At 41.9% G+C, this 15,272-nt stretch overlaps 1 protein-coding gene across 1 annotated transcript; it reads right to left on the minus strand.

Annotated features, from left to right (window-relative positions):
• Positions 1-306: 306 nt before the first annotated feature.
• On the minus strand, positions 307-13,735 carry prph2a (peripherin 2a (retinal degeneration, slow)). The gene is made up of 3 exons (XM_072510147.1): positions 12,622-13,735; positions 12,155-12,401; positions 307-4,123 (listed from the first exon to the last, which is right to left on the minus strand). The coding sequence occupies exons 1-3, from the start codon at positions 13,200-13,202 to the stop codon at positions 3,899-3,901; spliced, it is 1,053 nt and encodes a 350-aa protein (XP_072366248.1). The 5' UTR covers positions 13,203-13,735; the 3' UTR covers positions 307-3,898.
• Between the last annotated feature and the right edge of the window lie 1,537 nt (positions 13,736-15,272).

Genomic DNA, 15,272 nt, shown 5'->3' on the forward strand with positions numbered 1-15,272 from the left:
TATTGGACACTAAGGGCAATTTAGAATGGCCAATCCACCTAACCTGCACATCTTTGGACTGTGGGAGGAAACCAGAGCACCCGGAGGAAACGAACGTGCAGACTCCACACACACACTGACCGAAGTTGGGAATCAAACCTGGGACCCTGGAGCTGTGAAGCAACTGTGCTAATCACTATGCTACCATGCTGCCCATTCGAGCAACCCCTGTTTTTGGATCTTGAGTGCAAGTCTTTAACAAAATGTGTATTTGTAGTCATGTGCAGACATCAATAAATGTTCGGGAAGTAATTTCCAATCGAGAGATATAATTTATGTATGTTTATTTTTTTGAGAAGGGTTGTGTTTTAACACTAAGCTTTTCAGCCCTCGAAAATGTCACTACCTCCAAATTAACTTTTAAATAAAATACAACAGTTCACTATTAATATTCAATCAAGGATTAAACATTATGAAACAGATACTGAGAAAAGCATAAAAGAAATATTAAAACTTTTCATACATCCAGGAAATTAAGATTGATGTTTATAACCGGCATCCATCAACCGTTGCACGGGAGCCTCCTCAGAAGAATATGTTCTTTGTTAAAAGGAAGATCTTAAGAAGTGAGGAGGCTCATTTACAATAGCCACTCTATGTCTATTGCTTGATTGATTGAGAGGTAGTATTAACTGTGATAAAGATATTCATGACCTGCATTCTCCCAATCTTACAACTGAGGATATGTCTGTCTGTCACCAAGATTGAGTACTTTCTTCTGAAACTTACCCATACATTTAATGACTCACGGCTCAACTTTCCACAGCAGAGTCCAAAGCTCATCACAAAGAATTTACACAAAATTCTAATGCTGAAAAGTCCATACTGGGATTTTGTATTCAATGCTTCAGGAAACCGGAATCATTGGAAAGGACAACAGTGACAGCCACACAGACTTTGTCTGCAAAGTTCTCAGACCCACAAGTTAGAGTTTGTGTAGTAATGAGCTTTGGATGCTGGTGAAAAAAGTTGAGCTGTGAGGTAACAAAAGTATGGATAAGGGTTTCTGCAGGGAAAAGTGCTCTGATGGATGGGCACCCATGACTGCTATCATTTAGAAGGACAAGGGCAGCAGATGCATGGGAACACCACCACTTGGAAGTCCCCCTCCAAGCCACGCACCATTCTTAGTTGGAAATATATTGTTGTTCCTTGTTGCTGGATCAAAATGCTGTAACGCTCTTCCCTAACAGCACTGTGGGGCTACCTACACCAGATGGACTACACCACAAGGTAACTCAGCACCTTCTCAAGGGATGTTAGAGATGGGCAATAAATACTGGCCGAGCCAACGATGCCCACACCCCTGAATGAGTGAAAACAACTTCCTCAATTAGAAGATTGAGTGACTTGGCTTTGACTTGCTGTATAACCTCCTAACATCCCACAATTTGTCCAAAGCTTTGGTCGGTGCCCAACAAGAACTCACTCACTAAACCCTTTTGCTTTGCTTTACTGTTTGCCTCTGAAGGTTTTCTCAATGTATCCTTTACACTGTCTTGATCCTGTTCCATCTGGTTTCTTGTAAAGTGTCCTGAGATATTTAATTTCTTTACAGGATACTCTGCCAGTGCCAAGTAGTTTATAGATCATAGAATTTACAGTACAGGAGGCCATTCGGCCCATCAAGCCCACACCTCCACCCTATCCCCGAAACCCCAGTAACCCCACCTAACCGTTTTGGACACGAAGAGCAATTTAGCATGACCAATCCATCTAACCTTCACATCTTTGGACTGTGGGAGGAAACCGGAGTACCCGGAGGAAACCCATGGGGAGAACATGCAGACTCCGTACAGTCAGTGACCCAAGCCGGGAATTGAACCTGGGACCCTGGAACTGTGAAGCAACTGTGCTAACCACTGTGCTACCGTGCCGCCCAGTTGTATGCTGTTTCGGATGGAATTGTGAGAGTATTTTGGTACAGTAGCCAAGTGATTATGTTCCTGGATTGGTAATCCAGACACCAAGACTGATGATCTGGAGACATGAGTTGAAATTCCACCATGGCAGCTGGGGAATTTAAATTCAATTACTTAAATAAATCTGGAACAAAAGGCTAGTATCAGTAATGGTGATCATGTAATTAGCAATTGTCACTAAAAACTCTCTGGTACTCTAATGTCTTTTAAGGAAGGAAATCTGCTGGCCTGTATGAGACTCCAGACCCAAAGCAGTGTGGTTGAATCTTAGTTGGTCTGAAATGGCCCAGCAAGCCATTCACTTTTCAAGAAACTGGCTCACCACCATCTTCTCCAGGAAAATTGGGATAATCAATTAATGCTGATGTTACCAGTGATGCTGACATCCCATGAATTAATACATTTCATGTCAACTTTCTACAGAGCTGTATATGGCAGCATAAAGGACAATGTTTATCCTTTTCTCTTATAGCTAGCACACACTCGTATGTACATTTTGATGTCATGATGAGTTAGTTGTCTTTCCTTTGAAACGAATTACAAAAGTTAATCCTATAAACTGGTGTTAAGAATACTTAGCACTTTTATCCTTGAAGCAGTGGACAGTTGCATCTCAAACTGCTAACACAGAGAAACGTTTCAAATAATCAAGAAGGACATTGGTTTATGAGACTTTGTTTGAAACTGTTCCAAATTCCACTGCATTTCAAAAAGGATATCTAACTGCCTGAATTGAAATGCACAGCAATTTTTCAGCTGGTATCTTGTAGGCAATTGAAATACATTGAGAGTATATCCTAAATACAACTAAAATTTTGGCAGCGACAGAAAAGCTATTTAGAAAAAAAATCACATTTAATGAACACACCATGCCACGGTTTAGTTTCAATTGGATGTGATACAAGTAATTGTACAAAATAATGAACGCGTGTACAAGTGCTAGTTGTGTTTTTTTAAACTACATTTCCTATCTAACTGGATAGCTGCAAACAAATGTTCAGAGACTTTACAGGACAGCCAGGGATCTCCTCATATTTATGAAGCTGATTTCAGGGACTATTGTGAAACACGGGATTTATAACGTATCAAAATACAGGATTCCATTCATCCATCAACAGATGTCTTGTTGGATTTAACAAAATTTCAGAGCAGTGTTTACCTCAGTAATAAATTTGCTAGTTGACCATTAGGCAAATGACAATAAGGTGATGATGTGAGTTATAAGTCACGTGTTTTCTAAATCTGAATCAACCTTCATAAATTTCCCATTCCTGCTGTTTTCTTTTATTAGCACTCCCTGCTTTGAAGAGTGAATATTCTAGTTCTATCTATAAGTTGATTTGTCACATTTATCTGATCTTGTTTTGGATTTCTAAAGTAAAGTTTTGAAATACATAAAATATTCATGGAAAACCTTCACTTCATGAAAAATGTCATTTTTCTTGGAAGATGCTTTTAATATTGAGCCCTATGTTGTAACAGCGTATATACTATATAACTTCACATAGCATTTGAGCTACATTAAAGGTGGCAGGAGTGTTTTACATTGTCACACAATCAATCCATATTTCCAGATTCAGACACCTTGGTTATATTTACCACTTTATATAGTACAAAGTATGGAAGGAGACTCCTGCTGATTGAATAGTGCATAGACTGTCAAAATTAATTTCACAAAGGAAATCGACAATCCAGGTGTAAATAGATGAATTACATAATATGATGGATGGTAGATGGATTACATAATGTGATGGATTATAATACAAAATACAGGAGAATAGACTCCTTATTAAGATACATGCATCATATATTATACAATAATGGGAATTGTTTATCTGGTTTTGTATTGTACATTTCTTTAATTTTCATTTCCTTCCGAGTCTAAATTGTCCCGTCCCCCTCCCCCCCAACCTCCCTCAGTGGGTTTTGTAGTCTCTTCAGCTGACGGTGGCGACGGTCGTGCCCTCTTCTTTTTTCCCCTCTTCAGTTGTAGCCACCTGATTGAACTTACCCAACTCTTTAATGCTTTCCAGCAGAGATTTAAATGTTTCCTTGAGCCCTTTCTCCATTAACCAACCCTCACTCTCACACTCAGGATCTTCGGGATTTGCAATGCTATCCAGGGATGTGTGCAAGTATTGGATCCCAACCATCACAGCCACCTAAAGTACAGGTAGAAAATATACAGCCAGTTACACAAATCAGTGGTATTCACACAAAGGAAAAGCATCGTACAAGTATGCAACTCGGTTCATTAATAGAAAGTGCTCTGCCGATGTATTTTGCAAATTATATTTGCTGCAAATGAAAAAAAAAGTTGCTTTTGAATGTAACTCGCATTATCACCTTATTGCCATTCGCCTAATGGTTAACTAGCAAATTTCCTCCTGAGTAAACACTGCTCTTATATGTTGTTAATTCCAACATGACATATCTGTTGCTGGATGAATGGAATCCTGTATTTTGAGACCTGAGCCATACATGCCTTGAATATCTGGGCATTGTTAATGAATGATCAGACAGCCTGGTGGAGTAGATGTGTCACTGGGATTGGATTGATATTCCACTTGGCTCCGGATAATCAGGACCATGTTTGAACAGGAAGAAGATGCTATCCATGCCATGGTAAAAGAAGAGGTAATTCAAACACCAGAAGAGTTTAAAATTGAAAAAGAGGAAGTATTGGATAAGTTATATGTACTTAAAGTTGATAAGGTACCAGGACTGTATGAGATGCACTCAAGGATACTGCTAGATACGCACTGTCTGTGAGGAGTCTGCATGGTCTCCCCGTGTGTGCGTGGGTTTCCTCCGGGTGCTCCGGTTTCCTCCCACAGTCAAAAGATGTGCAGGTTAGGTAGATTGGCCATGCTAAATTGCCCTTAGTGTCCAAAATTGTCCTTAGTGTTGCGTGGGGTTACTGGGTTATGGGGATAGGGTGGAGGTGTGGGCTTGGGTAGGGTGCTCTTTCCAGGAGCCGGTGCAGACTCGATGGGCCGAATGTCCTTCTTCTGCACTGTAAATTCTATGATCTAGAAGTGAGAGTTGCAGAACTACTGGTCAGAATTTTTCAGTCTTCCTTCGATTCAGAGGTGGTGCTCAAGGACTGGAGAATTGTAAACATTACACCCTGGTTCAAAAATGGGTGTAAGAATACTCCCAGCAACTACAGGTCAATCATCTTAACTTTGGTGGTGGAGAAACTTTGAGAAACAATAAGTTGAGACAAAGCTAATAGTCAAATGTGGGTTAATTAAGTAAAGTCAGCATGGGTTTCCTGAGGAAAAATCATGGTTAACTAACTTGCTGGAGTTTCTTTGAAGAGGTAACCAGAGAGAGTTGAGGGCAATGCTGTTGATGTAGGGTATATGGCCTCGTAAAAATAATTTGATACAGTGCAGCACCACAGGTTTGTGAGCAAAGGGATGCAGGAGTAGAGGCATATGGATGTATATGCACATAAATCATTGAAGGTGACAGGACAAGGTGAGAGCAGTGGCTTTATTAACAGGGGCATAGAGTACAAGGGCAAGATATGTTTAACTTGTATACGTCGCTTGGTTGGTCGCAGCCAGCGTATTACAGCCCGGTTTGGGTGCCGCACTTTAGGAAGGATGTGAAGGCATTGGAGAGCATGTAGAAAAGATTTAGAAGAATGGTTCCTGGGATGAGGAATTCCAGTTATGAAGATAGATTGAAGAAGTTGAGACTGGTTTCCTTGGAGAAGAGAAGGCTGAGAGGAGATTTGATAGAGGTACTCAAAATCATGAGGGGTCTTAACAGAGTAATTGGGAGAAACTTTCCAGTTGTGGAAGGATCGGGCAGCATGGTAGCATAGTGGTTAGCACAGTTGCTTCACAGTGCCAGGGTCCCAGGTTCGACTCCTGGCTTGGGTCACTGTCTCTGCGGAGTCTGCACGTTCTCCCCGTGTCTGCGTGGGTTTCCTCCAGGTGCTCCGGTTTCCTACCACAGTCCAAAGATGTGCAGGTTAGGTGGATTGGCCGTGATAAATTGCCCTTAGTGTCCAAACAAAGGTTGGGTCGGGTTACTGGATTACAGGGATAGGGCGGAGGTGTGGGCTTGGGTAGGTGCTCTTTCCAAGGGCTAGTGCAGACTCAATGGGCCAAATGGCCTCCCTCTGCACTGTAAATGCTATGAATTCTATGAATGGGAGGGCACAGATTTAAAGTAAATAATAAAAGAAGCAATAGTGAAATGAGGAGAAAAAAAAAATCTCACAGCGAGTGGTTTGAGTCTGGAATGCTCTGCCTGCGAGTGTGGTGAAGGCAGATTCGAGTGAAGCATTCAAAAGGGAATTAGACTGTTATTTGAAAAAAAGGAGTGTGCAAGGTTACAGGGAGAAGGTTGAAAAATGGAAGTAGGGGAGTTGTACATTCGGACAGGAGGCGGAGATATGATGGGCCAAATGGCCTCCATCTGCACTGTTACAATTCTGTGAGGTAGTTCTGGATGGGCACACAGTTGGAAACTTTAAAATGCTCTTTGTTGGCATCAAGCACATTTTAAGCTCTGGGAACAATTGAGGAGGTTCTTAAAGCTTTTGATTCTGACTAATCTTTCCCTATATTTTCTGTATTTAGCTAAAGGGCATATGTAGAGAACGTGCACTTCATATTGCACAAAAACAGGCTATTATTATGAGTTAAACAGTAACTTGGTTGTCTGGCTAAAATTTCAGGGAAAAGTCAGTTCATTCTGTCCTGTTTCCGTTTTTGTTTCTTTCTGCCCAAGTATGGCGATAGATTTCCATACTTGTTGGAATCGCAACTAACCAAAACAAAGACACTTTTTTTTATGAACCAACTAAATATGGGTCTTTCTGTCTTGTGCTATTGCTTTCTGGCATGTGGGTCTGAAGCCATTCGTGGCATTCTTGGTCTGCTCTCCACCAGTTGACCTGTTGGAATAATATTCTCTGCTCCTGAGTTGCAAAGCATCTGTAGCCTGGCCAGAGTGATAATGCCCTTGTTTTGGTACAACTGCACTGACAGATTCAAAACGTCAAGTTCCTTGCAATTATGTCACAATATGATTTTGCAGCTCTGCCCTGAACCAACCTCCAAATGACCAGGATGGAAACAAGAACAAGGCAGCAGGATAGTTAGATGAGTATTGAATTTAGGTTGCTTTGATGCCAATCTCCCTGAACCCAGAAGATAATAAATACACCATCTCATTGACTTGGTTTCTGACATTATCTGAACCGCCTGTAATAATGGCATGTCAACTCAGCTGTGACTGCACCAAGATTTTCCAAGTTCTAGATCAAATGCCTGACCCACCATGATCTCCCAAGGGGAAATGCTCAAACTCTGAAATGGCTAAAGAACATACATGCAATGCATTAGTTCACATATAAACATTCAGTTCAGGAAACTTTGTACAACTGGAAAGTAGGATTTTGCCCAGGCCTCTTGATAAGTGTATTCTGATAAATTGCTCCAACATTATAAAAGTTAATATTTCTACATTTATTGGTATATTCAATTTTCCCATTTTAATTGATTTGAATGATTGATTAGAAACATTATGTTGGCATTGACTTCAGTTTAACAAATGTCCTTCCTCATAGGTAATTTTCTTTACGAGTTCTGATAGAGAGCTAGATATTAGCCAGGACATCAGGGAGAAGTAAATCAAAAGCTAAATATTGCAGATGCTGAAAATCTGAGATTAAAAAACGAAATTGCTGGAAATGCACAGCAGGTCTGGCAGCATCCATGGAGAGAGAAGCAGAGTTAATGTTTCAAGTCAATGATCTTTCATCAGAATGATTTCTGAAGAATGGTCATTCATATGAAACTTTAACTCTATTTTTCTCTCCATATATGTTTCCAGATCTGATAAGTATTTCTAATATTTTCTATTTTTCATATCAGGGAGAACTACTCTGCCTGTCTTTGAAATAGTACCATGACGTATGTTATATTCACCTGCATGTGGTAGCACAGTCTAGGTTTAATATCTCACCTGGAAGTCGGCAACTCTGAAAATACAGCACTCTTCAGTCCTGCTTGGGAGTGTCAGCTTCTATTCTTGACTCAAGTAGGGGAGTCTAAAACTAGAGGGCATAGGTTTAAGGTGAGAGGGGAGAGATTCAGAAGGGCCCAGAGGGGCAATTTCTTCACTCAGAGGGTAGTGAGTGTCTGGAATGGGCTGCCAGAGGTAGTAGTAGAGGCGGGTACAATTGTGTCTTTTAAAAAGCATTTAGATAGTTACATGGGTAAGATGGGTATAGAGGGTTATGGGCCAAGTGCGGGCAACTGGGACTAGCTTAATGGTAAAAACTGGGCGGCATGGACTGGTTGGGCAGAAGGGCCTGTTTCCATGCTGTAAACTTCTATGATTCTATAAGTCTGGAATTATAGGGCATATGTAGAGAACGTGCACTTCATATTGAAGTTTAATGGTAAAAACTGGGCGGCATGGACTGGTTGGGCAGAAGGGCCTGTTTCCATGCTGTAAACTTCTATGATTCTATAAGTCTGTAAAGTGGTACATGATCCCATAACATTCTGACTCAGATGAGATTGTTATCATGGTTGAGTGGCCATATGTAAGGATTAATGGGCAACACAATATTTAACTTGACCTCCCTGGAGAATCTTGAGTCACATTTGCTTTTGAGATTCCCCTGGAGTGTGAATATCATGGCAAAATTTTATCTGTGGTGGGAAGGCAGGAACGTAATTTCTATATTGGATTTATTTTTCATGAAAGAAGATTATTTGGATCTTAGGGCGATGCAAGAATATGTGGAATTTGAGACAATAATCTCACTCCTTGTAATTGTGACATCAATTCATTTTGCTTAAATTGTCTGATAATCCTACATCTCACGTGAGGAAAGACCGTATGGCCCATCAAATGAGCTTCATCCAAAGTTAATGTATTATTATCCTATCATAGTCTTTCCACCTCCTTGCCAATGATTTCCCTCTCCATTCTCTGCAGTGGTTCCCGGAATGATCTCTTTCTCCTGGGATGAAGAGGTTGTCCAATGAGGAAAGGTTGAGTGGGTTGGGCCTATACAAATTGGAGTTTAGAAAAATGAGAGTTTATCTTGTCACAACATATAGGATTGTGAAAGGGCTTGACAGGGTAGATGCTGAGAGAATGTTTCCCCTTGTGGGGGAATCTGGAACTGGGGCACAGTTTTAAAAATAAGGGGGCCTCTCATTTAGATGAGGTGAATTTCTTCTCTCAGAGGGTTGTTAATCTTCTCCAGTAACCAGTAGGAAGGCTGGTATATTCAAGGCTGAGTTAGGCAGAGTTTTGATCTACAAGGGAGTAAAGGTTGTGGGGACAGGCAGGAAAATAGAGTTAAAGCCACAATCATTATCATACTGAATGGCAGAGCAGGTCAATGGGCCAAATGGCCTACTCCCAGCTGCTGCTGTTCCTTCTGTTCTGACCATACCCCCAACACACACACATACATATTGGGTCCTGAGTTTGTATGTGTGGATCTCATACAAGTTATCCAGAAGTAGTACTGAATATAACCTGAATCCTTAAGGGGTGAATAAACATTGGGCATAATGAAAGAGAGGCTCCCATTTACAAAGCAACTTTTACAACTTAAGACATCCAAAAACACTTTATAATTGAGAAGGGCTTCATTCACTGTTATACAGGAACACATGGCAGGTAATTTGCACAAATCAAGGCCCACAAAAAATCATGAGTTAAATGACCAGATACTTGTTTCAGTGATAATAGTTGAGGAATAGATAATAGCCAGAGCTTTCGACTGTTGACTAGTAGAATTGGCATGGGTAATTTCATGTGTATCCGAGGAGGCACATTTGGTTTAATGTGGCATTTGAAAGACGGCACCTTAGCCAGTACAGCGCTTCCTCAATGCTGCACTGAAGTATCAGACTAGATTGTATGTTCAAGTCCCTAAGGTGGTGGCACAATGGTTAGCACTGCTGCCTCATAGCGCCTGGGTTCGATTTTGGCTGTGTCCACAAGAGTTTCCTCTGGGTTCTCCGGGTTCCTCCCACAGTCCAAAGATATGCAGATTAGGTGGATTGGCCATGCTAAATTGCCCCTTGCTGTCCCAAGATGTGTAGCTCAGGTAGGGTTATAGGGATAGGGCTGGGGAGTGGGCCTAGGGAGGATGTTCTTTCAGCGGGTTGATGCAGATTTGATGGGTTGAATGGTCTTCTTCTGCACGCTAAGGATTTTATGGAATATGACCCCATGATTTTCTGATTCAGAGGCAAGACTGCAGTCAATTGAGCCAAGGCTGGCACCACTTAAAGATTACAAATGATTAAATCTATAAGGACATTAAGATGTGTTCCATCCCAAACCAGCAACAATAGTCCAAAACATACTGTGTCAAGATTTGTTTTAATATTGCGTTTTAGCACTTATTCATGCTGATTAAATGTAAAATAAACTCATCTTGGCCTGGTATAAATTACTTTTATAGACAGATTCACATACCTGTTGTTTTTGAATGCTAGAAAATATGTTTAAGTATCTTTTTTGTAACTTTCCTAATAAAGTTATATGCCAAAGCACAAGGTCCAAGAAAATCAAATTGTTTACCTGGTTACATTAATGAAGCAATTTTTTAAAATATTGACTAAAATACAGATGCTGAAGGATTTTAGGCAGATCCAGAATTCACCCTGTCCCACAAGAATTTTGCACCAGCAGTCCATTAAAACATGATGTTGTAGAGATAGGTGAGTATAAATACCACATGTACTCCACAGATAACTCCACCTAACAACAATGCTTTAGAAAACAGATGTTTAAGTTCAAACTTAAAGTTTACATGTGATGTTGGTTCACCTTGATGCAAAAAAACATAAGACTACCAACAATTCATTGACATGGCCACAGAGAAACAGTACCAATTTATCCCCAAAGAACTGGACTTGTTGGTGTAAAGGTAATGCAGGTAGCATCTGTCCAGAGAGAGAAACCAATTAACTCTCTCTCCACAGATGCTGCCTGACCTGTTGAGTATTTCCAGCATTTTCAATTTTTATTTCAGATCACCAGCATCCACAGTATTTATCTTTTGCAGAACCTATTGTTGTAGTTTCTTTAATCCAGCCCATATTGATCCTGCAGATAGGTTGTGATTGTATATAATGAACATAAGAAGTAATTTTTTAAAAGGTAACTGTAGAAACCCTCCAGCTACATGGCAGACTTTGTAAATGCTAAGCTGATCAATTTGTGGACTGCCGCCATACGCTCATCAGAACAAAAGACTCGTTTTTGCTCTTAGGCTGTTTGTTCATTTAACATCTGTGCTGAATCTGAGGAACATTTTCTTCAATGTTCTGACTAAAAGGCCCTATGCAGAGATTATGCATAGGGGTCGAATTTGTTCGTTATTTTAAGGGTGGTAAGGCAGAATTCCAAACATCAATAATATAAAAGCAAAATACCGTGGATGCTGAAAATCTGAAATAAAAACAGCAAGTGCTACTTTCAGTCACTTTTTCCTGTATAATAACAAACAGTTAATGAAACTCTTTTCCATTGTTGGGTGTTTTTGGATGTCTTAAGTTGTAAAAGATGCAGTCATGTAGAAAGGATCCTCCCTATACAAAATGATTGCTCTACCCACAGTTTACACACAAGCATACAGCTGGTACCTATCCTCCAACAAAAGTTAGTGCTGTACATCACCCACAACTCTGAAAAAGTGCAATGATTTCCCAGATATATTGTCGGGATCTTCCCATTTACCATTAAAGATATGTAATAACTATCCCTGATTTGTTCATAAATTTCATAGAATTTACAGTGCAGAAGGAGGACATTCGGCCCATCGAGTCTGCACCAGCTTTTGGAAAGAGCACCCGACCCAAGGTCCACACCTCCACCCTATCCCCATAACCCAGTAACCCCACCCAACACTAAGGGAAATTTTGGACATTAAGGGCAATTTATCATGGCCAGTCCACCTAACCTGCACATCTTTGGACTGGGGGAGGAAACCAGAGCACCTGGAGGAAACCCATGCACACACGGGGAGGATGTGCAGACTCTGCACACACAGTGACCCAAGCCGGAATCGAACCTGGGACCCTGGAGCTGTGAAGCAATTGTGCTTGTTATCATTTGGCAAGAACATGTTACTCTTTGTAAGGTTCAGAACCCGGTTGTCGCTTGCGTTAAATGAATGGCCCTCTTACCTCAAGCATCCAAACGAATAAGACTAGTGCTCCCATGGACTGCATCATGTTGGTGTAATAGTTGAGGAGGGCTTGCTTGCAGCCCCGAGTCCACAGGTTCAGCTCCTCGGTCTGGAACTCGTAGCTGTAATGGGCCGAGTTGTTGGCGATCTGCTGCTGGATGCAAGGTCGAGGGGAGGCTGGATTGCAGCAGCTGAATGGGACTCCATCCGTCAGGTACTTTCCATCAACATTGCTCCTAACGCGGCTGTGGGGGGAGGGAAAGAAATGGCGGGACTGTGTTTAGGGCTCAAAAGTCAACGAGGGCACAGAAACCATGCCCATTTTATCTCCCCATCTCGTTCTTGAGTAATAAAAACCTCAAGAATAAAATACACGACTTCGGACTGAGACATACCTTACCTCATCTCACCCCCCCCCCCCCCCCCTCCCCCAACAACCCCAGTGGATTTCCCGCCTTTACTTACTCTTTCACCTCCTTGGAGCTGAAGTCCAGGTATCTGTTGCTGATCCACTGGATCTCAAACCAGTCTCGGAATCCATTGTTGCCACAGCAGCGAAATTCGATCTGAAGATGGTCGATGGTTTTTTTCATGAAGCACCGACCCGGAGTGTCGGTGTCCCGGTAATATTTCATGCCGTTCTTCAGCCCCTTGGCCAGAGTATCCTCTAGATAAATCCTCATCAGGAAACAAAACACCACGGTGATGAAGGTGAGGAAAGTGAAGAACAAACAGGCGGCCAGGTAGAACTTGAGGAAAGATTTCCACCGGGCGTACTTCGCCGGATCGAGGGAATCGTAGCAAAACTTGCCGCCGAAGCAGTTGATGGCACAGGCTAGGATCCCCACCAGGATGAGAGAATTGGGGACCAGGTGGCTCTCCTCGTTGTCCATCACCTCGCTTCGTTTCCTCAGCTCCACCTTCAGGAACACACCCATGCCGAAGACAACGATTCCCGCCAGTACGCAGAACCAGTTCAGGAGCCACAGCCCCTGGGCTAACTTGACCCGCTTCTGCAAGTTGAACTTGATTTTCAGAATGGCCATTTTCTATCACAACCCAAGCCCGGTCAGTCGAATTGGAAAGAGTTGGCTTTGGTAAATCAGTAAGATTTGGGCACGGGTGCAGAAAGGGCAGGAGACAGTCCGCCTGAGATTAACTCAACCATGTATCCCTCCATACTGTCCACCCTGAAAGCAAACCTACAAATTGGCACACGGATCCCAGGGAAACTCTACGCGCTTCTCCAATGTGCCAAGCCGAAGCTTGGGGGAAAAAATCGTCCGCCTCTAAGCCTAACCTCGACGATTCTTTCCCCAGCCAAGGAGAAAACTCTTCCAGAATGCACCAGAGAAAATCTGAGGCTGCAAGACGTCACCTTAAGACCAGTAATAGGCTTTATCGCTAATCATTTGGAGAAAGCTCTGCCCGCCCCAGATGAGCGATTGAAATTAATCCACATTTTTACCGGGTAATTGCTTTGTCCTCAAGTTGTTAGCGATTGTATCTTCACCTGGAAGTGTCCTTACGTTTGAAACGCCGGGCCCCTCTGGTGTTTATTGAAAATTCTTTCCAGGTGGGAATGACTATGGATTATTATCGAATGCACTCTCCATGTGCTTCAGGTTTACTCGTGGAGAATATAATGAACGCAAAACAAAATGTGTCAACTTAATAAGCTAAGTAAGCTTAAATGTAGGCCAATGCCCTGGAATGAACACTGAGATCAAATATAAATAGATCTGTGCCAGTCGAGCTCTTATAAAGCTGTGGTCCGGATAATGTTCTACATGAAAGGTTGTGTTTAGAGAGGGGTTTTATGCAGGGCTAAAGATTCAGCAAGTGTTCATTGTTCAATCCTTGGATTTTCCTCAATCTCCGCATCCCTCTCCAATACAGTGATGACAGCATTTGCGTTTGTATTGCGCCTTTAATTAAGTAAATCTTCCCAAGGCACAGTGAAATATTATTCCACAGGAGTCAACAGAAGGGGGGAAGCACTCCAAAGCCACATTTCCAAAGACCATATATTGGATAGTCAGTTTAAGAGTTCTTGAAATTATAGGCATCATGACCATTTGGAGCCCTCCCTGCACAGCAACCACCAGCCACGCCCCACAATCTATTCACATACAGAAGTGTAAAAATAGGCCGTGAGAATATTTCACCATGTATTAATAATAACATGTTAGAATATGCTACTTAAATGAAACTCCTTTGTGGGACCCCAGATTTCCTGGGAGCGTTGGCTTGGGTGGGGTAGGCCTTGCATTGATTTGCCCTGATCTTGGGCTGAGTTTGGGGGTACTGGGTGAAAAGTGTATTGCTGAGCCATGTCACTGGAAGTGAAGCCAGATATAACTTTACCTCCCATAACAAAGTTATGAGCATATCTCAGCAAGCAGCCTTTTACTATCTTACCCAAGCTGGTGAATCCCATATAGTGAATTGTCTCCCTGGTGCCATAATAAGGAACACAATGGAATTGATGCAGAAACTCTGGGAGAAAGAGGGACATTAGGCAGAAGTTGTGGTTTATGCCAGAACCAATGATTTAAAAAATAAATAGGATTCAGGTCTTGCAAAACAAGTGCCATTAGTTAGGAGGTGGATTAAGAAGATATTCCTCAAAACAATCAAATAAAATATTACCGGTATTACATACTAGATTTTACCAAATGACCAGATAAGGAAAGTTAAATGCATGGTCACAGATTTGGTGTAGGCATGAAGGGTTCAAATTCCTGGGTATTAAGGCCAGCCTTGTGCTCCAGAACTAGCCATGCCCCCAACCAATTTGTTCCAGTATAGCCACATCTTGGCATCAACCTGATAATGTGTGAAATTGCCTAGGTATGTCCTCAGTTTAGCTCAGTTGGCTGGACAGCTGGTTTGTAATGTAGAACAAGGCCAACAATGCGGGTTCAATTCCCTTACTTTTTACACTTGGTGTTAACTGGACCAGGCATTTAGGCGTTGTTCTAATTTCCAACTCTCCAGCCACGCTCCCGTTAAGATCTATTGAAGTATACCACAAGGGCAATAGACCTTGGTCTTTTACATTTCAGACCATGATGTGAGGATAAGATCAGGCTTGGCAGGAAAAGCCACCTCAG

The sequence above is a fragment of the Scyliorhinus torazame genome, chromosome 1 (assembly GCF_047496885.1).
Source record: "Scyliorhinus torazame isolate Kashiwa2021f chromosome 1, sScyTor2.1, whole genome shotgun sequence".
Lineage (NCBI taxonomy): Eukaryota > Metazoa > Chordata > Chondrichthyes > Carcharhiniformes > Scyliorhinidae > Scyliorhinus > Scyliorhinus torazame.